Source organism: Podarcis raffonei, chromosome 12 (genome assembly GCF_027172205.1).
Source record: "Podarcis raffonei isolate rPodRaf1 chromosome 12, rPodRaf1.pri, whole genome shotgun sequence".
Lineage (NCBI taxonomy): Eukaryota > Metazoa > Chordata > Lepidosauria > Squamata > Lacertidae > Podarcis > Podarcis raffonei.
The window spans coordinates 44290585-44317500 of record NC_070613.1 but is presented as its reverse complement, the minus strand read 5'-3'; the positions used below and the strand labels follow the sequence as shown (position 1 = coordinate 44317500).

At 42.7% G+C, this 26916-nt stretch overlaps 2 protein-coding genes across 5 annotated transcripts in view; one reads left to right on the top strand and one right to left on the bottom strand.

Moving 5' to 3' along the window:
* The window catches only part of OSBPL10 (oxysterol binding protein like 10), a 78923-nt gene extending 59587 nt beyond the window's left edge, over positions 1 to 19336 (top strand). For 3 of the 4 annotated variants that reach the window (XM_053409598.1, XM_053409600.1, XM_053409599.1), the window contains 5 exons: positions 4858 to 5335; positions 9749 to 9935; positions 11084 to 11266; positions 14257 to 14410; positions 16142 to 19336. In XM_053409598.1, coding sequence (XP_053265573.1) covers positions 4858 to 5335; positions 9749 to 9935; positions 11084 to 11266; positions 14257 to 14410; positions 16142 to 16186 — 1047 coding nt within the window. In that variant the 3' untranslated portion in view covers positions 16187 to 19336. Of the gene's footprint in view, positions 1 to 4857; positions 5336 to 9748; positions 9936 to 11083; positions 11267 to 14256; positions 14411 to 16141 lie in introns of those variants that run through there. The other variant, XR_008332903.1, reaches the window with a different exon arrangement.
* A 3145-nt stretch (positions 19337 to 22481) lies between these two features.
* STT3B (STT3 oligosaccharyltransferase complex catalytic subunit B) overlaps positions 22482 to 26916 on the bottom strand; it is a 44779-nt gene continuing 40344 nt past the window's right edge. Inside the window, exons 15-16 of the mRNA XM_053409530.1 lie at positions 26613 to 26825; positions 22482 to 24028 (exon numbers count right to left, since the gene is read on the bottom strand). Coding sequence (XP_053265505.1) covers positions 23948 to 24028; positions 26613 to 26825 — 294 coding nt within the window. The 3' untranslated portion in view covers positions 22482 to 23947. The remainder of the gene's footprint in view (positions 24029 to 26612; positions 26826 to 26916) is intronic.

The following is a 26916-nucleotide window of genomic DNA, read 5'->3' as shown; positions in this document are numbered from 1 at the left end:
TAGGTGTGCCCTGCATCTGTTTACCAAACAAGTTCCTTGTTTGCCAAGATCCTTGAGCTCTTATGATTAAAGGCAGTACAGTGGTATCTTGGTTTACAGGTGCTTCAGGTTACAGACTCTGCTAACCCAGAAATAGTACCTCGTGTTAAGAACTTTGCTTCAGGATAAGAACAGAAATCACGTGGCGGCAGCGGGAGGCCCCATTAGCTAAAGTGGTACCTCAGGTTAAGAACAGTTTCAGGTTAAGAACGGACCACCAGAATGAATTAAATTCTTAACCAGAGGTACCACTGTATATAAATATAATAAATCACCACCACCTTACAGTTTTGGTAGAGTCCACCTGCATTGGGTATGGCCCTTCTTTATTTGCTATGCCACTTATATTTTGGGGAAGGAAGCTCTTAACACATTCACCATGCATTCCTACCCATGCTTACTCAAATGTAAATCCCATTGTGTATAGTGGTGTTTAGGACTGCAGTCTTGGCATCAGATAATAGCCTGCTTTATATTTTGGGATTTTCTAATAGCTAAACTCAACTATGGGATTTGTTCCCGCAAGTTGTTGTGATGACCACCAACTATGGTTTGAAAGGAGATTTGGACAAGCTGATGGAAGATAAGGCTGTCTTCTACCTTTCGCAAGCAGCATGCCCTTTAATATCATTGGGTGACGATCACAAGCGGGGAGGGAGCTGTTGCACGCATGACCCGTGGTTTTTCACAAGCAACTGGTTGGCCACAGTGGGAGCAGAACCAAATGGAACTGTGCTGCTCTTGCTATCATTCATCCTTCTTTACCTTGCTTGTACAGTGGTACCTCGGGTTAAGTACTTAACTTGTTCCGGAGGTCTGTTCTTAACCCGAAACTGTTCTTAACCTGAAGCACCACTTTAGCTAATGGGGCCTCCTCCTGCTGCTGCGCCACTGAAGCACGATTTCTGTTCTCATCCTGAAGCAAAGTTCTTAACCCAAGGTACTATTTCTGGGTTAGCGGAGTCTGTAACCTGAAGCGTCTGTAACCCGAGGTCCCACTGTATTATGAAAAAGTGGTTATATTTTAAAGATCAAAAGCTGTGTTTGTGTCAGGCCTTACTTTTCCCTATAAAAGCATCACCTCTGGGTATCCTGATAGTCACAGGAGCATGCCAGGTCAGTCATCACACAGTTCAAAGATGGAGCGAACTCTTGATTAGCAAAAACACGACCTCTACAGACTTGGTTGAGTGTCAGGCCTAATGAGCAGAGCAGCTCATTCCCGGTGGTCTTCTCCCATGAAAATCAGTTGCCGAGACTGAAAGTCCCCGCCTCCTCAACAGGACTTTTCCCCGGAGACTGCTCTTGTCATAGCAGGAGGGTGAGACACCTGTGCCTCTGACTCTTGGCCTCCCTCCTCCCACTCACTTGCTTCAGCTTCTGCCTCTGATTTTGGACTTCTCTCTGTCACAGACTCTCCCTGCTCACTAAGCCCTGTTACCTCTTCAGCTTCTGACACTTCCTCTCCCCAGGCTTCTCCCTCTTCTCCTCTGACCGCTCACTCTCTGGGCTCTGAGTCTTCTTCCCTTGGGGGTTCCCCGGCTGCTTCCTCCCACCATTCTTCTGCGTCCAACCAGCCCGTAACACTGATGCTGATGTGAGATTAATAGCTTTTAGTTATTACAGAAGCGGTGCCACTTTTCAAATAAAAAACTTGCTGTTTTACTTGTATAAACCACCTTTTATGTCACCTAAATGCTGGCACCTGGAATCTCAGGGTCTTTTCCTTATTAAACTTGAAATTGTAACGTGGGTGCAGACTTGGCCAGAAAACTTAATGGCATTTTGCTCCTGACAGACTTGCTCATTATGTAAGCTTGTATGCTCTTCCAAAAGTAGGATCACTTTGCATGTGCTCCACGCCCCAGTAACTAAAGATTGTTGGTAGTGGCCCCTAGACACATGCAATTTTGACTCCGTTCTCTCTGTAAGTCAATATTAGCCCTGAGTATTGCACAGGTGTTAAAGAGGAATGTAGCAGAGTTTCCTTTTGAAAGCGTTTTAGTACGCTGGCAGCCTTCCCAAATTCAAGCATCGCTGGTGGGGTGGGGAGGGCCAGTTCTGTATTGGATTTGCAGATGACTTTTCTGTTTGTCTAAATCGGCCTGCAGCAAACTTTTTGAAGCTTCCTTGTTCCTTAGCCTTTTCAGTGCAACTAATATTGCATCTATTGTTGTTGAAAATAAAAATACACAGCTATTCTTGCAGCATGCTTACAGCTGCTATTTCTGTCCATTAATAGACAGAACAGTTTGGCAAACAGTATCATCAATCACACACATGGCTGTTGGGTAGTCAGATCAGTCCGGCAATGCTGGGCATTATTCCAGAGCTGATGCTTATGCTCCTTTCTCTCCCCAGCTATTACTATTCCATTTTCACGGGCAGCCCTGCCAAATCCCAGGCGTCTGCTTACCAGAAATTGATATTGTAGATGTGCAGATTCTCTCCCCCCCCCCCGCCCCGGCCACATGCTGCTTCTTGTCTCCATGTTGCATCTGGTCTGGAAGTCTACAAAATAGCATTTGTCCCTTGTTATACACTGTGTGTGTGTGTGTGTGTGTGTGTGTTGTATTAGAATAGGGAATTATTTGGGTAGATTTTACTTCTTAAAGGTAAAGGGACCCCTGACCGTTAGGTCCAGTTGTGACCGACTCTGGGGTTGCGACGCTCATCTTGCTTTACTGGCCAAGGGAGCCAGCATACAGCTTCCGGGTCATGTGGCCAGCATGATTAAGCCGCTTCTGGCGAACCAGAGCAGCGCACGGAAACGTCGTTTACCTTCCTGCCAGAGCGGTACCTATTTATCCACTTACACTTTGACGTGCTTTTGAACTGCTAGGTTGGCAGGAGCTGGGACTGAGCAACGGGAGCTCACCCCGTCGCGGGGCTTCGAACCGCCGACCTTCTGATCAGCAAGCCCTAGGCTCTGTGGTTTAGACCACAGTGCCACCCGCCAGTTCTTAGGTTGTGCTAATATTCACTGATCAAATGACACAAGTTGGCTTCAATAGTGCTTCAAAAAGCTTCTAAACCTATTTATCCAGAGACAACAGCAGAGCAGGAAAAATGGGCAGCTCTATGAGTAATGACAGCACTGTATCAGGTCTCTGAAAAGGAGATTATTTGTAAAGACGGATATTTGTATGCATGCTTAGACCAGGTACAGCTGTGACGCATAACCGTGGTTTAGGTATACAGATCAAGCTGCTGGGTTGCATGCTTTCTCCCTTCTGTCCCTTCTCTCTTGCACATGAATCCCTTCTCTTCTGCTGGCTCTTTTGTGCCATTGCTTTGGATTAGAAATTGCCAATTATAATTAGTGCCATTCTTAAAGCTCCAGAATCACGCTGTAAATCCTAAAGCTTGGCTGAGGATGGGGGTAGAGTAACTTTGTGCCCATGCTCCTACAGACTGCTCCATATGTCTCAACCCTGATTTAGTGTCCTTATGGCTAGTGCAGATGTAAGAATGGCAAATTATGATAACGTGTTTTGAGAAGGCAGAAGCAAACATCTAGTTATTTCCACCATTGTTGGCTTTGGCCCCGTGGAGACTTAGGTTCAGATTGATGCTGAACCATAAAGACGCAGAGAGAGGAACCGAGAACTCTGTGTTTCCATCTGTGCAACTGAAATATTAATGTGGACAGGTTTGTTGTAAGGTCTGGATCAATCAAATAAGGTGCCCTGCACTGCATATTAAAGTGCAGTGGAAGTTGTACTACTGGCAATGAGGATTGAATGAAAATCTTCTCCATCTCTACTTTTGTAACATCCCTAAAGGAGAATATTGCACGCTTCCACTAGCAGTCCCTGTATATGATGATGTGGCCATATCACGCTTTAAAGACCCAGTTGTTTAAAACATTGCTTTTACCTAGGACTGGTTGTGCCATTGCTTGGTTTGGTGCTTTTTAAAGCGTTTGATTTAAATTTAGTGTTGTATTCTGGGCTTAATGTTTTTTTAATGTTTCATTCTGGTTCGTTGGCATAGAATTGCTCATCGTTACGGCGATTTGCATGTTGTAAGCCACCTAGAGAGGGTCTGACCTGGAAAGACAGCCTATAAATACTTTCAAAATGAAATAACGCCAATCCTCAACTGGCAAAGACAAAATTAAGGTGGGATCAGAAACTTTCTGCTGCATGAAGCCCCATGTCAGTTTTGGAGAGGCATTAAGAGCGCCATCATTACAAAACATCTGCTCTTTGGCACAGCTGAAGCATTACATGCCAACACTAGAGAGCGGTGGAAAATTAATGTGAAGCAGTGTGTGCTTATAATCAGGTTTGTTTTTCTTACAAGTGGAATCCTGGGCAACGCTTTCGCCTCGCTCTGATTTGAAATGTGTCAGAACTACCGGTGTCCAGATACAGATTTCTTTGTGCCACCCACATCCAGCCTGCCAGCTGCCAAAGTTGGCACGTCGCTAGTAGAACTCAATTAACTTGAACCAAACTGATGTACCACTTTCTGTAAGCAAGGAACGCTGTCAGGGAACAATTGGCTCACTTATTAGCTAAGCAGAGCAAGACAACGAAAGAGTCCAGGCAGTTTGAATAGCGTGACCTTGTCAGGCCACCGAGGTCTCTGGCGAAATAGATAGTGACTTGTAGAATTGACCAAAGCAATGAGTGTTGCCTTCATTCATTATTTGCACTTCTCAGTCCTCAGAGCGAGCTCTCTGGCAGCGCGAGGAAAAAAGCATGTTTATTTTGGCACAGGAAGTTTTGCAGCTGCCTTAACTGTTTATTCCTCCCTGTTGCAGTCATGGAAAAAAAATGATTATTTGCTTTTCCCCTGCACTCGATACAGGTAGTTCTTCCAACTTTTATTTTGGAGAAGAGGTCGCTGCTGGAGATGTACGCAAACTTCCTGGCCCACCCCGACCTGTTTTTGACAGTTTCGTCCGGAAGCACCCCTGAGGAAAGAATAATTTACTTTGTGGAGTATTACTTAACAGCCTTTCATGAAGGCCGGAAAGGAGCCGTTGCCAAGAAGCCCTACAACCCAATTATTGGAGAAACTTTCCATTGTTCTTGGGATGTGCCTAAAGACAAAGTGAAGCAGTCGAGAACTAACTCTCCCTCTCCAAGCCCCAAGGGCAAGGCGCCGTCGCCACCACCACCGGAAAACTACAAGCTGCGGTTTGTAGCTGAACAGGTATCCCATCACCCACCAGTCTCCTGCTTTTACTGCGAGTGCAAGGAGAAGAAGATGTGCGCAAATGTTCATGTATGGACCAAAAGCAAGTTCATGGGGATGTCTATAGGTGTTTCTATGGTAGGTGAAGGTAAGACATACCACAAAGATACAATATATATTATAGCAGGCTTGCTTATCGCACAAGATTTTAGGAAGCATTGAAGAGAAGTCCCGCACCCCTCAAAACAAACAAACCCTGAAATCTACCATCCTCCATTAAGAAACATAGGTAAAGGGACCCCTGACCATTAGGTCCAGTCGTGGCTGACTCTGGGGTTGCGGTGCTCATCTCGCTTTATTGGCCGAGGGAGCCAGCGTACAGCTTCCGGGTCATGTGGCCAGCATGACTAAGCCGCTTCTGGCAAACCAGAGCAGCGCATGGAAACGCCGTTTACCTTCCCGCCAGAGCGGTACCTATTTATCTACTTGCACTTTGACATGCTTTTGAACTGCTAGGTTGGCAGGAGCTGGGGCTGAACAACGGGAGCTCACCCCGTTGAGGGGATTCGAACCGCCGACCTTCTGATCAGCAAGCCCTAGGCTCTGTGGTTTAACCCACAGCGCCACCAGTGTCCCTTATTAAGAAACATACTTCTGAGTATTAGCAGCAAAGCACTTTATATACTTTTCAGCTTCTGGACACTAAAATAAAGCTAGTGGAAATGTCCCTTATATAAACTTTTCAGGAGTCTCAGCAATTTAGCATGTGGTCACAGAATCATAGAATTGTATAGCTGAAAGGGACCACGAGGGTCATCTAGTCCAGCCCCCTGCAATGCAGGAATCTTTTGCCCCATGTGGGGCTCGAACCCACGATCTTGAGATTAAGAGTCTCATGCACCACCAACAGAGCTGTATCTCTGGATCTCCCCAACTGACTTACCGTATTGGCCCGAATATAAGCCACACTTCCCCCCCTCCAAATTTCGACCGTGAAAAGTTAAAGTGTGGCTTAAATTCGCAACCTTACAAAAATGGGCTTTTACGATATCGCTGCTGAATCAGACATGCGGTAAAACGGAACAAAAAATGTTTCATTGCCAATTTGTGAGTTTGAGACTGTTGTGCAATTAATTCTAATGTCATTCATTGCTTTCCCCGTATTTTACAGTGCAGTATTGATTTTTTATTTGCATTTATGGTGCTATGAACAGGTGTTTAACCCACTTACAGGTCCTCTATAGTACCTGTACGATTTTCTTCTACATGTTCCATTTAAATGTATGTGTGCCTGCAGAATTATAGCAATTGAATAGCAATTTGTGATTTTAGCGGTTGTACAGTAACTTTTGCCGGCTTGCCATATCAAAGGCTTAAATTGGATCGGAGTTAAAATTCTACCAAACGCAGCAGTTTTCAGCCTGTAACACAATTTTAAGGGAGCGGCTTATATTCAGGTATTGTCCTTTTTCCTCCCTGCCCCCCTTTAATTTTAAAGGTGCAGCTTATTTGCTGTTGCGGCTTATACTCGGGCCAATACGGTACGTACCCCAGACTTTGCAACACACCTTGGCTGTGAGAAAACGCCACATTCCTGGTTTTGATTTTTCATATATTTCTTTCAAATACATATTAAACATATGATTACAATATTAGTAAATATGGCAGACTCCGACTTACCCGTTAAAAGCACATAGCGCAAACATACTAATGGAATGATAACACAAGTTGTAAATCACTGCTTCTCATTTTTGGTTCCTGGCAGACATAAAAGCCTAGGAATACGTCCCAAGCTTTGGGTCGTAACATGGTTTTGAACATTGGTTCTTGCTCACTGCGTATTACTTCTTACAGTACAGTTGTCTTTGCTCAGTCTCGTCTTAAGAATTGTGGGCCTTTTCTCGCCTCTCCTATCTGATGCCATTCAGATGTCAAAGGGACCCCTGACCATTAGGTCCAGTCGTGACCAACTCTGGGGTTGCGGCGCTCATCTCGCTTTATTGGCCGAGGGAGCCGGCGTACAGCTTCCAGGTCGTGTGGCCAGCATGACTAAGCCGCTTCTGGCAAAACAGAGCAGCGCACGGAAACGCCATTTACCTTCCCGCTGGAGTGGTACCTATTTATCTACTTGCACTTTGACGTGCTTTCGAACTGCTAGGTGGGCAGGAGCAGGGACCGAGCAACGGGAGCTCACCCCGTCATGGGGATTCGAACAGCTGACCTTCTGATCGGCAAGTCCTAGGCTCTGTGGTTTAACCCACAGCGCCACCCGTGTCCCAATTCAGATGTTGCTGAACCACAACTACCATAATTCCTGACCGTTAATGGTGTTGACTGGGGTTGATGGGAGCTGGAGTTCAGCAATATTTGGAGAGAAATACATTGGAGAAGACTGATATAAAGAATGTTGGAATAATGGGTTGATCTGCAACTGCTCCAGACTACTTCATGGTCTGCCAAAAAGGAAAAAAACACACACAAAACAATCTGATTGGAAGTTAGTTTACGAGAGATTCTTTATGGCGAGCCTCCCCAAGTTGAGAAATTAATTTCACGCTGGGAAGTATGAACTTTCTCATCTCTTCTCTCCTTGGGAATGTGTGAAAAAAGCCTTCATTTTGAATTCAGGGGGAAAGCCCTCATGTCCTTATTTGCTAGATAGCAGTGTATACAATTAGGTTGTCACGATCTTAAGCTCATTGGAAACAAGCAGTTTGGAATAAATTATTAGTATCTTCCCAGGTGGGACCAGTCTCGCTGCTTGCTTATAGGTGGGGAGTGATCATGCTTCTATTCTGCACAACTTTTAACGGTTTTTAATATGTGAAAGTTTGATTCCGTTCCTCCTGGTTGTAAGTTGCTTCCTGCTTCGTTCTTAATCTGGGTTTGTTGAATTTCAGTTTTAATGTTTGCATGCAGCTTTTATTTGTGGGGCGGCAGCGTCCCTTTTAGGATTGAAGGGAAATACTCATGTGATGATGGCGTTCCATCATATGACTATGTGCGCCACTCGCCGAGCTGCTCACAGTTATTTTGGTTCTGCAAATCAGTGTAGCTGCTGGTTGTCGTAAGTGACTGAAGTTGTGGCCTAAGCGAGTACCATGTGATTGAAAAATAAGAGATGTGCGTGAGGACCCTTCTCTTGTAGGAAACCACTTAAGACTGCTGACGTCTTCCACAACCATTCATTGCATGAATCTGAACAGAATCGAAAGGAAATGTTGATTCTGACTCCTTATGAACTTTGTCACCAACTCTTTAATTGGTTCCCCAAACTTAGATCTCCAGCTGATTTGGGGACTACAGTTCCCATCATCCCTGACCACTGGTCCTGCTAGCTAGGGATGATGGGAGTAGTAGTCTAAAAAGAACTGCAGACCCATGGTTTTTGACCTACAGCATCACCTTGTTTATTTTATTGATGTGACCTGCAGAAAACATGTTGCTCAAAAGTATGGGGTCAAAGAGGGAAAAACCCCAATATGTTTAGCAGTATATATAATGGATGCTTGTAGAGAGCTTTCCTTGTCTCACATAAGCAATGACGATAACATGGACCTGCTTCAGATTTTCTGCTAGGCAACTTGGAAACATTTGTTCACATTAAATGCCCAAATCAAGGATGCTGGGACTATATCCCAGAATACATGTCCAGCTCAAATCTGTGGTGTGTGTGTGTGTGTGTGCTGAATGTATTTATCAATTCATATTGTTAGTTCTAGTTAATGGTAACTGATGGTGGATACAGTATAAGGGTCTCTTGGTTTGACTACTCAAGACTTGAGTCTTGTTTGCAGGTTTCTCCAGAAGGCAGGCATCTGTTTGGACACCATGAGGATGATGAGCTAGATGGGTCTTTGGTGATATCCAGAAGGCTCCTCTTGGGTTTTAAAATATTGTTTTAGGGGAGCCTTGTTAGATGCACTGCCAGGCTACCTGCAGTTGGTATCATTTTGCCATATTAGGCACCTCATATTCAAGACAAGGTAGCACCTGACATTTTGGCTGAATCTAAGCAAATAGGTCATTCTCATGGTGGGACTTCGATTGCATGTAGGCTGCTTATTCCAAGCTGGCAGGAAGTGGGATAGATGCGATATTTTATCAAATTTTCAGGAGAGCGACTTTAGAAGTTAGGCAGTTTTCTCTTTGGGGGGTGGAATATAACCCTAATTTTTTTTTAAGCTTGCAGCTATGTTGAGCATGGAGACCAGATTGGATTGCTTGAATGGCTTCACCAGTCATGTCTGGTTTTCGTTTTAAATTTTGTAGCCTTTTAAAACCAAATCACCCCAAGAAAAGGAGGATTTTTACAAAAGGGCAGTTGCAAAAAGAAAAGAAAAAAACATCTTGGTGGAGATCGTTCCAGTTATATCAGTCTTGGTGTTTCTCCTCCCCTTCAAGGAAAATAAAAATAAATAACATTTACTATAAACTATGTTGCTTCTTTTCAGTACCAGGTAAACAGTGACCATCCTTCTGGAAAGAATATTGTCAAATTCTCAGTGCTGAAAAAGTATTTCTCTCCATCCCCACCCTCCATTTCTGCCCCCATCCATAGGTATTCTTTATCTGCTGGAACATGGGGAGGAATATGTGTTCACGCTGCCTTGTGCCTATGCTCGCTCCATTCTTACCGTTCCTTGGGTGGAGCTGGGAGGTAAAGTGAGCATTCTCTGTGCCAAGAGTGGCTATTCGGCTACAGTCACATTCCACACCAAGCCTTTCTATGGGGGAAAAGTACACAGGTACTGAAACTGCTCTTTCACTTACTTTTATTCTTCTTTTTTAAAGATTGCTCTGTAAAAAAATAAAATACTAAGACAAGCAATATTAACTGCCAAACTGCTTACTGTTTATAATGCCACAGTTGCTAGTGATTTTATACTACTTTAGAAATGTGCTTTGCAAGCAATGTCCTGTATGCTTTCATAAGAAGAACAACAACACGTGCTCGTATTCGAGGCTGTTCCATTTCCTGCAGCTTAGAGAACTGAAGGAGACTCCCAGGCACTCAGTGGCTGAAACTTTACAGGGTCTTGAATCCATATCACCATCAGGACTGGGAGATACCTGGTTTTCAACATCACGATCTGTCACTAGCTAAACATTGTGATATACCAATATATCACAGTTTCTGAAATAAGGATGTGGAACTGTGTAGAAGTGAACAGCAGGGCTGGGTGATATCTGGTTTTTCCAGCATCGTGATATAATCAAGTAAATATCGCAACATATCGCTATATCACAATATTTGAAATAAGGGGGGAGAGCGTTGGCTGTCTGCACAGTTTTTCCTGCATCATGATTTTTGCATAGTGCATGCGCACACACATACATCATGATTCACAATATATTACCAGGTTGAAAATTGTGAGACCGGTATCACGATATGGACTTCAAATTGGTTTTGGGCGATATATTGATATATTGTCCAACCCTAATCACCATATTCTAACTCTGGGTGCTGTGTGAAATGTGAAGCACCAACCACAGGGAAGTAATTCAGGTGAAAAGAAAGGACACTGTGCAAGAACAGGATCGTTCTTTAGTGTGCCCCCTCTTTTTTTTTTAAAAAAAATCCAGACTAAGCTAAGAGCCGCAAAATTGGCAATACATCTGCATAGAGCAATGGTCCCTGGTATTTTGTTTGTAATGGAGAGATCAAGTTTATGAGAATGTGGTCAATACATAATGAATGTAGCTTCTTGAGTGCTCTCCAGCTCAGAAATGTCTCTGCATTGTTCTTGTTGCTGTTTTTCTAAAAAACAAAATGATTATTCTTGGCCTCCTTTTCTGAGTTTGAGTCCAGTGGAAATATTTGCTGTGCATGCAAGTGATTTCCCTTCTGGACTCACCTGTGTCTTAATCTCCATATTTTATCGTTTTGATGTAGGGTTACAGCTGAGGTGAAGCATAACCCCACCAACACCATAGTGTGTAAAGCACAAGGGGAGTGGAACGGCACGCTGGAGTTTACGTACAGCAACGGAGAAACCAAAATAATCGACACCACCAAGCTACCCATCATCCGCAAGAAGATCAGACCGATAGCGAAACAAGGTCCATTTGAATCAAGGTAAGGACGCTTTTTTTTTGGGACGCGGGTGGCGCTGTGGGTAAAAGCCTCAGCGCCTAGGGCTTGCTGATCGAAAGGTCGGCGGTTCGAATCCCCGCGGCGGGGTGCGCTCCCGCTGCTTGGTCCCAGCGCCTGCCAACCTAGCAGTTCGAAAGCACCCCCGGGTGCAAGTAGATAAATAGGGACCGCTTACTGGCGGGAAGGTAAACGGCGTTTCCGTGTGCGGCTCTGGCTTGCCAGAGCAGCGATGTCACGCTGGCCACGTGACCCGGAAGTGTCTCCGGACAGCGCTGGCCCCCGGCCTCTTGAGTGAGATGGGCGCACAACCCCAGAGTCTGTCAAGACTGGCCCGTACGGGCAGGGGTACCTTTACCTTTACCTTTAAGGACGCTTTTGTAAAACCATCGTGACTAGCTGCGCTTAAGAGAAGCAGGAAAAGAAAGGATATATTGAAGCACTTGTCCCTGTTTGTACAGCAGTGTGGAAAGAGCAACATAACTATCTTGCTTCCCTAAGGATGTTTCCAAGTTTTCGGTTTTTTTCCAATGACTTGTATGCTGAATCAGCATGCTGACATTCTGCCTGCATGGGGATTCTTCCACCCACTGTGCTAATTGCTGCTGCGCAAAGGCTCTTGGAAGCTGCTTTCCCGTAGATGTTATTTCTGTTTGTTGAATGTTTATCCCTCTAATACTGAGGGCCCAGAACAAGCAAGAAGAAAAGTCACGTAGTACATTGATATCATTGGGAGAAGGGCTGTAGTTTAGGAAAGAGCCATCATAGCTCAGTGGTGGAGCATCTCTCTTGTATGCCATGGTCCCAAATTCAAGTCCCGGGATCTTCGGGTAGGGATGGAAGAAACTCCCTGTCTGAAATTCTTGAGAGTTGCTGCCAAGTCAGTGCAGACAAAACAAGAGTTATAGGTAAGCTCAATGACATTCGCACGCTCCACCCATGAAAATTTCACAGAGATTTTGTTCCCAAATGTTGCCGCCCTGCACTAATTTTCAGATGCAATTCCTTTTCTCACTAACTGATGGAGAATGATGGGTAGCCCAGGGAAAATGGGGGATCGTCACAGCAGTAATCTGGACTGTTGGGCTTAGGTGAATTTCTCTCAGAAGAGGATTCTAGAGTTGAAGCTCACCTACAGGTGGTACAGTCGTACCTTGGAAGTCGAACGGAATCCGTTCCAGAAGTCTGTTCGACTTAAAATGTTTGGAAACCAAAGCGCAACTTCCGATTGGCTGCAGGAAGCTCCTGCAGCCAATCGGAAGCTGCAGAAGCCCTGTTGGACGTTCGGCTTCCAAAAAAAGTTTGAAAACTGGAACACTCGCTTCCGGTTATCGTTTGGGAGCCAAAAGGTTGGGCAACTAAGCCGTTCAGTATCCAAGGTACGACTGTACTTAACACCACAGAAGCTGGTGCTGATACGCCCAGGAACCTAACCAAAATGTTGTAGAGATTGCGCCTTCTCAGGCACATTCCTCCACATGCCCCCAAATCCAACCCTTCTGGACAGCAGTCCAACAAGAGATACGCAAACAAGATTAACAAAATATGCAAGAGGTTAGCTAAACAGGTATTAGAACTAACCCCAGAACTGGCCCTACTGAACATCTTTCCAAGATCATAATGACCATTTACATTATACAGAGTTTATAACCCACCTACTCTCAGCGGCCAGAAGCCTTGTAGCCAGACACTGGCGAGACCTGACAGGAGTGAACATGGGCCACTGGTACCAAATTGTATGGGAAACTAGAAAAGCTAACCAACAAACGGACACGGGGACAAATAGAAGAGGACGCCTTCCCCCCAAGTATGGCTCCCCTTTATCACATGCACGGCCTAACAAGACAATGACAAGAAACCACTGTCAGCATATGAATCAATCTGGCTTTCTTGACCCAACAAGCCCCTCCCCCCACAAATGTAAACAAACCCAAACTGCAGCCAACCACAGACAACTGACCACATCCTGTGCCCCCAAACCCTCTCATGACCAAGGAAATGTAACAGGTGAATAGAAAGAGAACCTATTCGGTTGACACTGACACAAAACCCCACACGTACACTATAAAAAAGAATATAGGTTTCACCACCACCCCTCCTCTCCCCCCTCCTCTTCCCTGACTCAACACTAATGTCTCATAACAAATTTAACTGATCTGTAAGAAAGACTGTACCACCCGAAAAAGAGACAAGGCATGTACTTTTGTAAACCAAGAAAATCTTTAATAAAAATTATTAAAGTAAAAACAAGAAGAAGAGGAGGAGGAGTTTGGATTTGATACCCCGCTTTATCACTACCCGAAGGAGTCTCAGAGCGGCTAACATTCTCCTTTCCCTTCCTCCCCCACAACAAACACTCTGTGAGGTGAGTGGGGCTGAGAGACTTCAAAGAAGTGGGACTAGCCCAGGGTCACCCAGCAGCTGCATGTGGAGGAGCAGAGACGCGAACCCGTTTCACCAGATTACGAGTCTACCGCTCTTAACCACTACACCACACTGGCTCTCTAGAATCTTCACACTGGCGACAGGGTTTTCAGGACCCTCTGGAGAACCGCAGATGACCCAACCGCGCTCCCCGGTCAGTGTGGACCCACGGCTCAGGGCAGGCGCGGCGTCTGACGCGGTTCCCTCAGAGAAGCGGTGAGTAGCCCCCTTCTCCCATCCCGCGCCACTGGCCTTCGGGTCTCTGCCGGGAGAGGGGCAGCGAGGTGGGCGAGCGGCTGGCAGCGGGCTGTGATCCCGGCTCCAGGACCTGACTAAACCCTCGAGCGGCCCCTGTGCTCCCGTGGCCGCGGCAGCATTTCCCAGGGACTCGCTGTGTGAAGATTCTAGAGTTGCATGCTATTCCCTCCTGCTAGGCTTCGATTGTTTTCCACCTGTTGGCTAGGAGGTTCCTTTCCATTCCAAAAAGCAGACTGGCCATTTTCTTCATTCTCTCCAATTCCCTTTATGTCCTGCTCTGATCTGCTCGACAGGCATCTTTGGCAACATGTTACGAACGCCCTGAGAGAAGGCAACATCAGCGCAGCAACAGACCACAAACAGCTTCTTGAGGAGAGGCAGCGAGTAGAGGAGCGGCAGCGAGCAATTAGCAATACGGTCTGGAAACCAAAATATTTCATCAAAGAGGTAACGAGTCTGGCAGGCAGCTATTTATTTTTCCTTTTACCATGGCAATGCATTAAACGACTGTGTTCGGACATCATGCTCAACTAGGGTTAGCAAGACGTGAAAGAGCCTTGCATCCTCCTGTGTGCTCATGTGTCTCCTTCACCTCCTCTCTCTTGTCCTCTCCTCAAGGAGGACTTCATGCCTTTTGTTGACCACAGATTGCTGTGTTGCCTGTACCTGGAACTGTGATTATCATTAACTTTGCCTAGTTTAAGCAAACCCACTTCAGAAACCATGGTTTGAAACCATGGCTTGCTGGACCTAACCATGGTTAACATTAAGCGCATATGATATTTACTAAAATAGGGAGTAACTGCTTCTGAATTCCATCAAATCTCTGGCCCCGTGTGGAAGGAGAGGAGGAGAGCATTCAAGCCCTGGAGGCAGTTAGCTTCCTTCACTAAAGGAAGATACCCTTCAGCGTGATATCTGAACACTGCCAGCTTTGTTAGGATCACGAGGACCTTTGATTTTTAAGATTTGTCTTAGCCATAGAACATGCCTTGTTGGAAAGTGCTCTGATGTTGACTCACGCAATATAGATAAAGATGGAGGAAAGACAAATGCTCCATTTAGCAACACTGGAGCAAATTTTGACAAACTATTTTTGGACGCCATTTAAAGTTACTTTTCAGGCTATTCTGCTTAATCTTAGTAACCATTAATTCTTATTAAATGCGGGAAGCCGGGAGATGAATAGAATGGGTGAGATGGAACCTATTAGATGCCTTTTACCACAATAAATATTTTATTCAGTTATTTATAGGGAGACTTTTATGGAGTTCTGCACAACTCTATGAAATGTCACGAGCCACTACAAGCTTAAAGCAATAAGCTCAGGGCCAAATGTGTGCATCTTTCTGTCTCTTTTTCCTTTTCCTTTCATTGATTTCCCCCTCAGTTTGATATTTTTCTGTGGTTTGTGGAAGAGCTAATATCTAGAAACAGGGTTACTGTTGTCCCTCAATAAGAAGACGGTTTTATTGCAAACCATTTTTCTGGAAGCCAAACAGATTGTCTATTATCTTTTTGTTCAGACAGAATGTTTAGGGCTGGGGTAGGAATCTGTGCCCCTGCCGATGTTTTTGAACTCCAATCCCCAGCCAGCCTGCTCAGGGATGCAGGGTTTTTTTTAACCCAGCACCTGAAGGTCTACTTTCCTCCATCCCTGGTTTAAAGTAAGGTTAATAAATGAGTAGCTTTGGCCACGAGGTGCAATTAGCCTTGCAGACAGAAAACAAGAGGAGCCGAGATAACATTCTCTGGTGAACATATTCCCTGTTCGAGACACCCCAGTAGGAAAATTGCCCTGCCACTGAGATAAAACAAGGCAGACTGCTGTATTAAGCAGCAGTTACAAGTCTGTAAGTGCACCTTATCCACAGGGGAATATTTCTTTAAATCTTTCTCTGTTGTAGATCCAGCTTCACAGAGGCAAGTTCTCTTAGTCTGAGAAGTGGCTTGCTTCCTCAGGAGTGGAGCTATATTGCAGAGAGGCTGTCAAAGGAAATATTTTCTGTGTGGATGGCGCTCTTATATTGCCAGATTAATTGTGACTTTGGGATCACGACTCAGTACATGCAAGCTTTGCAGAAGTTATGCTGGACTTTGCAGAGTATTTAACTTTTTGAAAATTTGTTGCACGGCACTAAAGTGAGACTGACTTGCAATTTCTGTGATTCTTTACAGGGTGAAGGGTGGATATACTTTGATCCCCTCTGGAAGACTCATTGATAATCAACTCACCTGGACTCGAAAGGAGCCCATTTTCTAAGGCATTAAAAGATGCACTTTTTAAATTTCAGGTGTGATCTTAGTCTTGCTATAAAAGCTGCATACTGTGAATTATGCAGCTCAAAACAGCTAAAATCTCAAGTTTATTGAAGAACCATTTCCTGTTCATATTAGATATATGCACTTACAGTGTATTGATATATAGACGTCTATTATAGAAACCCCCCCCCCCAAATACACGGACGATGATTAAAACTCAGTTCTTTTGCACTCAAGTCACAACGTCCATCACACTGCTTGCAGGATCAGCCTTCGTATTGGTAATTGACACTTTTAGTATTATTATTAGCTGAGATTTTCAATTTTTCACATTGCCAAAAAGAAAAGAAGAATAAAAAAGGTTTTGCACTTAAGGCCACTTGACACTGACAGCAGTTTCATGGTCAAGCCTGTGGCTTAAACAACTCACTTTGTCTGACACAAGAAAATTTCCTTTGTGCATCCATACAATAGAATGCTTCTGTCTTGGTGATTCACTCTCAAGCACTCACTTCTCGACATCTTGTAGGAAGACAGGAATACCTAAGCAGCCTTGTTCATCTGTTGCCCTCATCTTTTCAACTGTATGCTATGCGTGCCCATTGTCATTCTTTTGAAGACCCAGATCTCCTTGGTGAGTCCCTTGCCAGCTGATGCAGCAGAGACTTCTGTTATACCATGCTTTATAGAGCAGGCTTGCTCTACCAATGCCCTCCACATGTTTCTGGCCTACAACTCCCATGATCCCTAGCTAGCAGGACCAGTGGTCAGGGATGATGGGAATCGTAGTCTCAAAACATCTGGAGGGCCGAGGTTGAGGAAGCCTGCTTTAGAGACTATTCATTGTTCCTTCAAGTTGTAAGCAGATTCACCTTGTTTCTGTATACCATTCTTTTGCGATACTAATTGCTTTGATACTTGTCCATATAGGGGGAGCGTATGTGTAGCCCCTGAAGAAAATATCAGCTCTACAATAGAGATTTAATTTAGATGCTGAGACTATACTACTTGGCATAAGTTAAGGGCTTTAGAAAGCGGGGGGGGGGGGGGAGAATCCCACACCATAGTTTTTGTAGTGTAAGAGAGATGCCCTAAAGTGTTAAGTGACGCCAGAGGTTGTCAGAGTACTATCTTGTCTACTATTAAGATTTTTGGCTTTTTTGTAGGAAATTTATGGTCCAAACTGGTTGCTCGGAATACTGTTTATCAGCTGCTGAGAAGGTAGAAGAGGAGAGTAAAAACCCAGCCCACCCCCCTGCCCCATATTTCTCATTATTGGTTGATGGCATTTGGAATAAGCCAAGAAGCACTGGGCAGTAGAATTGTCTGCACATCAGCCCTTTGGAGACAGGTTACAGATGCTTGACTAAGCATAGCCATGTTGAGGTCATGGGGGTGCATATGTATCCCTCTGAATGGTTCAATAGGTAATTGCTCTGTTAGAGCCAGCAGCCATTCTCTCTTTCCCCCTTTTTTGTACATACATTTGAACCATTCATAGATGCGATCGGGATGCATGAAGAAAACCTGATGGGAAGGAATTGCAAAATCCATTTCAGAGTAGGGAAAGGGTCGTGTGAGTTTACCGTGAGATCGTTAGAGGAAGGAATTCTAGTTGTGCTTCAGTTGTAGCTGCACAATTGCTCATATATCCTAATGGTTAAATAGGCTTGATTTAAAATAATGGATCAGTGTAGAAGGTTCTCTGCGTAGCCCATGAAATCATCTTTACAGTCCCCCTAAATCATTCTACGTATTAGTTAGGAATGCTGATTTTTTCTTTGTATTATTTTTGTGCCTTTTCTGCTCTGATTCACTACTCACAGATTGTATATTAAAAAAAGGAAAGATACATTAGTTAGCTTTTTAATAACTTTCTCAGCAGAAATGTAAGGTGGCAGTCCAAACTGTACACATATATCTATATATAAAGGAATGTATTACAACTTTGCATTATCCTTGCTTTTAGCTCTTGCCTTTGAAGAGCATCAAACATTTTACCTGAATACCTATGAATCAAGCTCTACCTTAGTCCCTATTTGTTGTATACTTGTATCAGCATATGAAAGCCATTGTATTTATAAAAGCAAAATTTTCTTAAACGTGTTTAAACCATATTTTAAAGGGGGAAAATGTACATCCTCAGTGTAATACAAATCTTGTTTAAAAGGAAAGTTTTATAGATACTGATTATTTGTTTTCAAATTCTAAGTCTGAGTGGTCTCTAGTTACAGCAGAACCTGATTTGCACTGCTTGTATAAACTCTTGTTTTAAAGAGGTTAACCTGTTAAGTCTCTGGTAAACCACAAGTAGTAAACAAATGCTCTCAGTGTCACCTGAAATCTGAAAGTATCACCTCTCAGTATTTTGCTCATTCGCCAAAGAAATTGTTACATCTTCAGATTACATTATTAATGTTAATTTGAATGTCTAGGTTGTATTTTCCTTTTCTGATTTGAAAATGGTTACCAGTACTGCAGGATAAAGCTACATTTGAATGAACACTTTACAATTCCTGGTGTGTTAAAGAGTCTTTTCTACTTAGCACCGCATGGTTTTAAAAAACACCGTTTAACGTTCTAGTAAATACCTTTCTTTCCTCATGTCGGTTAAACACCTGCTTCCTCTACTGAAATCAGCCAGAATTTTATTTTCCAGCACTAAGAGGTGCAGGCTCATATTTGGATAAAGTTATTCAACAAGAGATTCCAAACAGGAAGCCAGGTGGACTTTCCCCTTGCATTCCAACTTTATGTACCGCTCCTTGTATTTCACAATTATGACAGATTATTTTGGAATATGAAGAAGCAACATGCCTTATTTGTAAGTTATTTCATGTTTGTCTTGCACCTGCAACTGAAGGATTCTTTTCAGTGTAGGTGCTGTACACTTTGAATGGTAATGTAAATTTTGATGTTCTTGCAGTTAACCTTTGTGCACAGCTGTAGGACCTATGCAAATTTTTTCTTAAACACAACTGTTCGTAAACGAATTTATACTTATTTGTTTAAGATCCAATTCTCTGGCAGTCACTTCTGATTAGCCTTCCTTTCATAATTTTGTGAACTGAGCTCACAAACGAAACACTCAATAAATTTTATTTGAATTTATTGATTCTGATGCGCTGTCTGTTCAGCTCGTACATAACCGTGTGGGTTGGAAACCAGTATTCACAATGGAGCCAGCATGTAGCTAGTATTAATTGCTAAAACATCCACTCACTCCTGCAGGCATTGCATTAACAAGACTTGGGAGACTTGTGTATAATGAATAGGCAAGTTGTGCTTTTCTTAGAAGTTAAACATTGGTCATGGGTCAAGACCAGACCCAAGATGGGTCCTGCCAGCAGCATGTACCACTATATGAACAAGGCTAAAGGTGGATCTGAGCTCTGAAAACATGGACCTTGCCATTCAGTTCTGATTCAGTTTATGAACAATGTTGCGGGACTGTTCACCTTGGATAACAAGGTAAGGAAGCAAGTAAGACTGGACATACTTGGTTTCTCACTTTTCCAGTCTAAAGGGCATTTTGGTTAACTTCACATAAGCATAATTGGGATTTCTTCTTGGAGCTCAGTGTCAGTCTCACGAATGCATTTGTTAAAACCAGAATTGCTACTTGCCTCGAAAGAGATGAAAAATGCTCTCCACTGGCATCGTATTTTCCTCCATTTCCTTGCTGGTCTCTTCATTGATTGTATTACTGGGTGCTTTTTGTTGTTGCTGTGGCCTGCCAGTACCTTAAGGTGAGCAAATCAAAGCTGAGTAGCAGGAAGATGTGGCTACCGGACTTCCTATTTTGCAGCGAACCCAGCAAGCTGCCCTCTCGGGCGCTCTGGTGCCCAGGTGGGGTCCCAGCCAGAGATTAGTGGAGGTGGGGTTAGGGGCATGTCTCCCCTGAACTTTCAAGGGTATTGAAAGGGCACTATGCATGGTCATCCATTAATGCCTTTTTCTGCCTGTGAGCAGGGGTGGAAATCCTTGTCTCCTGGATGAATAGGCGAGGTGGAAAGTTTTGGAAAGAATGAAAGACACTAATTTCTGCTTTGTTGGAGCAGTGGAGGGAATATTTTAAGTCATGTTTTTTCTTTGGGATCTGCGTTATGTACCTTCCCCGTAAGCAATGGAATGTAAAGTTTTTGGGAAGAGAGGACTTTAAAGATACCTCTTTACGGTGGATTTATTTTATAACTAAGGACTTTGCCTGAAAAAGGATGGAGAGTAACAGCCTTGAGGGATTTTGGACCACCCCTTGGAACTTTGTATTGTGAAATAAAAATAGAAAAATATTGTTAATAACTGGATTGACTGTCCGTTAAGCACTCGGAAGAGAATAAACTGTGGAGTTGGATGTAATGGAACTGAGGACCGGCAGGATGGACTGCAGAAAAATTTATTAGTTTAGGGGGCAGGATGGAGAGGAAATATGGATTTTGTTGAGATTAAATCAGCCTACCCCCTTCAAGCTTGAAGTTGGAAATAAGAAGAGTGAAAGGGACAGTATCGACCACAGTGTATACCATATTGAAGGCTTCTGAGACTTTCAGACAGAGAATAAGAAAGAGGGATTGTTTATTGAGCTGGCTGTATGTAAAATTGAGGATTAAATTTGGCGAAATGTGAGTGGTGGGTGACAATGGGAGATTGGCAGTGTGTGGGGGATGTATATTATATATTTATATAAAAAAAAAATCTAGGGGTTTCATTTTCACCCTCTGCATGCAGCACTAGTGAAGCCGAGTTGTTTATTATTGGGGCCAGATGTCAGACAGCAATGTTCAAGGCCATGTTAGGGAAGAATGTGTGCAAGTTTATCTGTTTTTCTCAGGCAAAGTGTTACTCCAGAGGTATAGGAAGGAAATATTTCAAAATTGATGGCTATTATAGAGGAAAGAGGATTTACTTGGCTGTTTTGAGGACAGGTTATAACAATATATAAAAGCCACAGCAGAAATTGGCAATTGAACAGGAAAGGAAAGGCACTCTGCATATTCTTAAGGAGGGCTTCCAGTAAAGTTTTTCAGTGTGGCAGGTTTGTGTTCAGGGTACTTAACTGGTGACATCCTTTGTCAGGATACTCATTTGACCCTGCCCCAATGCTCAGTGTTCCATGATCATTGATTGTGCAGAGGAATCTTCACCAGGCTGTTTGTAAGTATGAGACCTTGAGGCTCCCTCCCTGCTTGTGGATGGAGGATGATGTTGTGACTACATAAGGGTTGACGGGAGAGTGAGTTCAGTAACAGTCTGGATGGTTTTTGTACATGTTGCTGCTTGTTGCAAACATGGCTAGGAGGCCCAGAAATGCTTCTCAAAAGTGCTGTTTCCGGTCAAGATTTGAGCCTTCCGTGCGAGAGCATTTTGTGTCTCCTGCTTTTCTTGATCAGAGTTTAGCTCAAATGCAGTAGGTGCAGCAACACAACTGCACAAAGGATATGGAGGCCTTTAAGATCCTAGATGGATTCCATGACCTGAGAGGTAAGAGCAGCACTATCAAAAAATGGAGAGTATGAAAGCTGTTGTTTTGCAGCTGTATCCTGCAAAAACAACCACCCTTAAGACCACTATAGAAAAATGAATTGTTCCAAGTAACAACAGTCTGAATTTTAGGACAGATCTGCACTTGGTATCAAAGTTGGATTGGAGTCTTGTACTAAAGAAGTAACCAATTTCCCACTAGAACTGAAACTCAGAATTAAATGTGGTACTGGGTACAAGAACCCATAAGGAAGTCAGTGTAAACCAGAGGTATCAGTCCAAATTTAACGTACCATAAATATGAGATGTACTAGATCAGCGTTAAGGATTAAGCCTGCAAGCAAAGCTTAATTAAATGGTTTAAACAGCTCTTTTCCAAACCCAGCTTAAGTTATATTGTGGAACACGAAGGGTTGTCTCCAATAGCGGCCCTCTGCTGACAGAAAGCTCTTTGACTGGTACATGATTTTGAGGCAATGTTTGGCAAATCCCCCTATCACCTGCAGGCCTTCCACCAGAGCTATTTTTTGGGGTGGGGTGGGGATGGGGTTACAGAAGAGAGTGGGAATAGCTGAAGATTGCCTTGATCCACGTTGCATACTAGAAAGCGTTGCTGATCCTTCTGTCAGCAGAAAGACAGCAATTGGATGCAACACTATTCCCTCAGTGACTGGGCAAAGGATAGATCATCGCAAGAGAATTTGTAAGCAAGTCCATAAGCAGAATTGGCAAAGCTTAATGTAAGATAATAAAAAAAGGAACAGCAGCCAACCACTTAACACAAAACTTGATTTAACTTTATTTTTCCCTATAGTCAACAACGGGTCTGCATTGAGCCTGAAAGCAACAAAGTAATATAATCTCAATGACAAAGGGTCAGAAATCCAGATTGTTATTTTGTGAAAATGTTGCCACTGCATTATTGATTTAATAACCTCTTTACTCAAAAATGAATTTACAAATAAAAATTATACATCTGAGAAGAAAAGTCAGCAGTAACATTCTCACTGAGCAATAGATAATTTTTTGTTTGTTTGGAAGGTACATACTATTCTGCTTTACACCAATACATCTGGTATAAGCTGTTTACTATATTGAAATTATGTCCTGTGGCTGTCAGGTGAGCCATACCCCCAAACACATTTAACTTTATTAAAATAACTAAAGGATGTTCAAGTCTGTAAGGTTTCCTATAGTTGGAAAGTGTTCAGTCTCTGTAATTTAGTGCACTTGATAATTGTCTTTTTAATAAAATAGAAAAGACAAAGCACATAGTCAAGCAAAAAGTTTCCCATCAACTGAAGCACTAAATAAAAATATGGAGAAAAGCCAGTCATTTCCACAACCCCGTGAAAATGGAGGCAGGTTTATAAACCATCTGCCTTTCAGTAGCCACAGAAAGACTTTGGATACTTGTCAAAAAACATCTCCTAACAGGCCAAATTATGGTTTAATGAAAATATGAAGCTAAACAAGCAAAATCTGAGAACACCAGGTGCTCGGGTGCTCAGTAGCATTCATTACTGTCGTGTCTGATTTAAGATACAAATTTAGCCCTTGTATCTACCTACAAGATTTGCCCTATATAGTCCAAGAATACACCTGCATATGGGCAGCAAGACCACCTCTTCTCAAAACAAGTTGCATAATCCAATTATATAATCTGTCCGGTGATTAGTGAAACTGCAGCTTGGTTTACAGTCCAGCACACAACATACAGCAAGAGTACATTTCATGAAGTCTTGTAAAATAAATACCTTTAAAGGAGTCCTAGTAGCTGAATATAAAAATATCCACTCTCCTGAAAGTGTCAGACCAAGGCTAGTCAATTCATACATTTCACCATTCCAGTAAGATATTGCTGTTCAGCTCAACTACTTTAAAAAAACAACTGACAAGTATGCATGTGCCAAGGACCGAATTAAAGGGCTCTTTGGTGCAATCAGTCCAAATTCAATCGATTGGAAGGATAATATGTACCAGTAAAATTTAAAAAATCAAAAAAATCTGCTGCTAGACCTGGACAGCAGCTCAGTCTTGCTCCACAATACATATCTAAAACAGCTGTTCTCAATAAGCCAAAAATTTTAAAGTCAGACATTGCCTGAAAGTTTTGTACAATAATCTGGACCAATGATGGTTCTGTACCCTCATGTTGCTGTGAAACATGACTTGAGCTAAAGGCAAAGACTGGTTATCTCAAGGACAACTGCTTCAATATTAGCAATCAGTACAGTGTATTTAAACTGTCTTCCTGTTGGGTCTCTTGCCTTTCTTTAAAATTAGTTTATTCTTAATGTAGCCACGCTTCCTTTTGGCAGTCTAAAAAGAAAAACAGAATAGTGTATTAGTTTCTTACAATGCTCTAGTGACTACATCAAGTTCTGCATTGCTCTAGAATATTTAAATATTACATTTGGGGTCAGGGCTAGGAAACTGGCAGGCCTAAGAATCTGAAATTTTTGATAGCCCCCCCCCCAATGCATGTTTTCTCAGAGACAAGTCCCACTGTACTCAGTGAAACCTACCCCCTAGTAAGTGTGTTTAAGATTATTGCCTAAATCAGGTAAAACTTAGTTGTAAATGATTTGCAGTAAATTTTCATAAGGGCTACAGAACGCTCTTCTCCATATTTTTGACATTTTACTGGTGTCACAATAACCTTTAATACTCAAAACCTTTTCAAAAACTGAACTTTAATATTTTAAAGAAACTGGGCTGTTATCTTGTGAACTTGCCCTAAGATAGGGCAGTATCTAAATTTAATAAATAACAAATAACAATCTGGCTTCATAAATTTATTTTCTATGTACATTTAGTCAACAACCCTTAACGTAGGTTTCTGTTTAGTACTTTGTGTTAAGCGTATTTTTTAAATAAAAGGTAGACAAACACAGCATCCATTTTTCCTTCTACAATTGTGCCTCACAGAAATATTTTAAGCAATTTTAACCTTGGGTTGGATTCTACAAAATAGTTGAGCTAGTGGGAGCCATCACAGTGACGTGATAATTATATGTTAAAGCAAGGTTTGCTTGCCACATGGCAGGCAAGACAGGTAACAGACTTTTCCTGAGGTCTGATATACTGACAAAAATATGGCTGTCATTTCCTTTATCACCGGGACACAACTATTCTGTCACTACATCAAAAAGTTAGACTATAAGGCCATTATATGCAGGGTACAGTACAATTTAGATCCTTAATTCTAAAAGCAACTTTACCTTACACTCTCAAAGGGAAGGGGAAATTTTGAACTGACCTTTTTCCTGGAAGCAAAAACTAATATAAAGACTTGCAGTTGCATACCGCTGTCGCTTATTTTAAGCCCTACATCCTTGACTCATCCACACTCGTATCTCCAAAACTAGAAAGGTGATTTGCTCATCTTAAGACTTCCAAAAATGAGGACAAGATTTTTTGCTGCAAAGGTACATGTCAACATACAGCAAGTGCAACTAATATCTGCAACACTGAATCTGAAAATTCTCAGTACCTCATTCCAAAACATGTATGACTCCAATGCCAGAAAAAAACACAACTCACATAGTATGATAATGCACTGATATTCCAACCTTGCAACTATTGCAAATTGTGTTCATATGTTGCTCATACTATGCTTTTAAACACAACATGAACATGTCACTACCATATGATTTGTGTTATGTATGTATGATGATTTTTAAGGGTGTAAGACAGAGGTCGGCATCCTAAGGCCCATGGGCCAGTTGTGGCCCATGGCCGTTTTGTGGATTGGCGTGGAGATTCCATGCTTTTTTCTCCTGCGGTGCTATTTTTTTTCTCGCTGTGGGGACCGACTTCTGGGTCGGAAGAGTGCTGGAAATAGTGTGTGTGCATGCGCACGGGCGCTCCTTCATCCTGGAAGTGCGCTGGAAATGGCTTGAGCGGGCATGCACTGAGAGGTCTGCCGGGGAGTGGACTGGACCGGCCTCAAAAAACGTTGCCAACCCCTGGTGTAATAATGTGCACAGCTTACCTCTTCTGGGCAGATGCTTCTGTACACCTGCATAATAGGTACATGCAGGAAGCCAGGAGCACCAAACTGGGAGATCTCAAAAGACAATTGGGATGTAAATACTGTATAGCAGAAAACATTTGTGCATAAAAGTAGAAGCCAGAAAACACCTTTAGTGGCTTACACGGGTATGTGTGAATATGTCCTTGCCACTCAAGTATCAAGTTATTAATCGATTTACTCTTTGAATGCTTTTCCGACATCCAACAATGTCAATAGTTTATACAGTCAGCTGTTAACTCTATACAACTCTGCCCTTGAAGTGTCCTTCCTAAAAGATTAAACATTGCCTGTCTATAAGGTTCTATTTATTTTGCAAGGAATCATGTAAAAAAGGGGGAGTTTGTTTAAAAGGATTTTATTTCCATGCCTGAACACTTTTATATTCAATAGAGTAGCACGCACACACAAAAATGAGTCTTTAAAAATGAAAACCTGTGTAAGACAATTTCAAAAGGAGTAAGCCAGACACTCAAGCTGTCAACAAAAGCTCCAGGTTTAATTATTTTACAAAAAAAAAGAAGTCATTCTGAAATTTCTAAGTATCACTTTTCAGAAAGACACTTTCACATTTTACTCAGTGAGCTGCCATGGTTACTAAAACACTACTTACGTATTTTGGATAGTACTCTGTTACACTTTGCTGGGATTTTCAAGAGATTCTGAGACAGCCTGCCAATTAGCACAACAATGAATCTAGTTGCCCTCACATGCTTAGTCAGTGTTAGTTAACCATGGTTACCATCAGGCAGGTCTGATATTTGATACAAACTCTCTCTGCATCTGGCTAGTAGAAAGAACTAAATCATATAGTTGGTAAATTTGTGTAACACTATGAACCTCCATAGGGATACTTCACTGAGAACCCACCTTTTTTGACAAATACTTTTGTTTTGGTAAAATGTTGGTTAGCCTAGGCTTATGATCCAGTGTCTCTCTGTTGTCTAGCTGTTTCACTTTATATATTCTAACAAGCCAGTGCTCTGAGGTGAAGGCTTCTTCCAAATGTTTAAACTTAATGTCCTTGTTGCCAATCTCCGCATTGCGTGTGCGATCAAATCCTGGAGGTGTCCGAAAATCCAGCTACAAAAAGTTAATGTCACACATTAGGTTGAAGATATAAAATGCAATCCTGTGAACAGAACTCAATACAAGTACTACTTTGAAAAATATC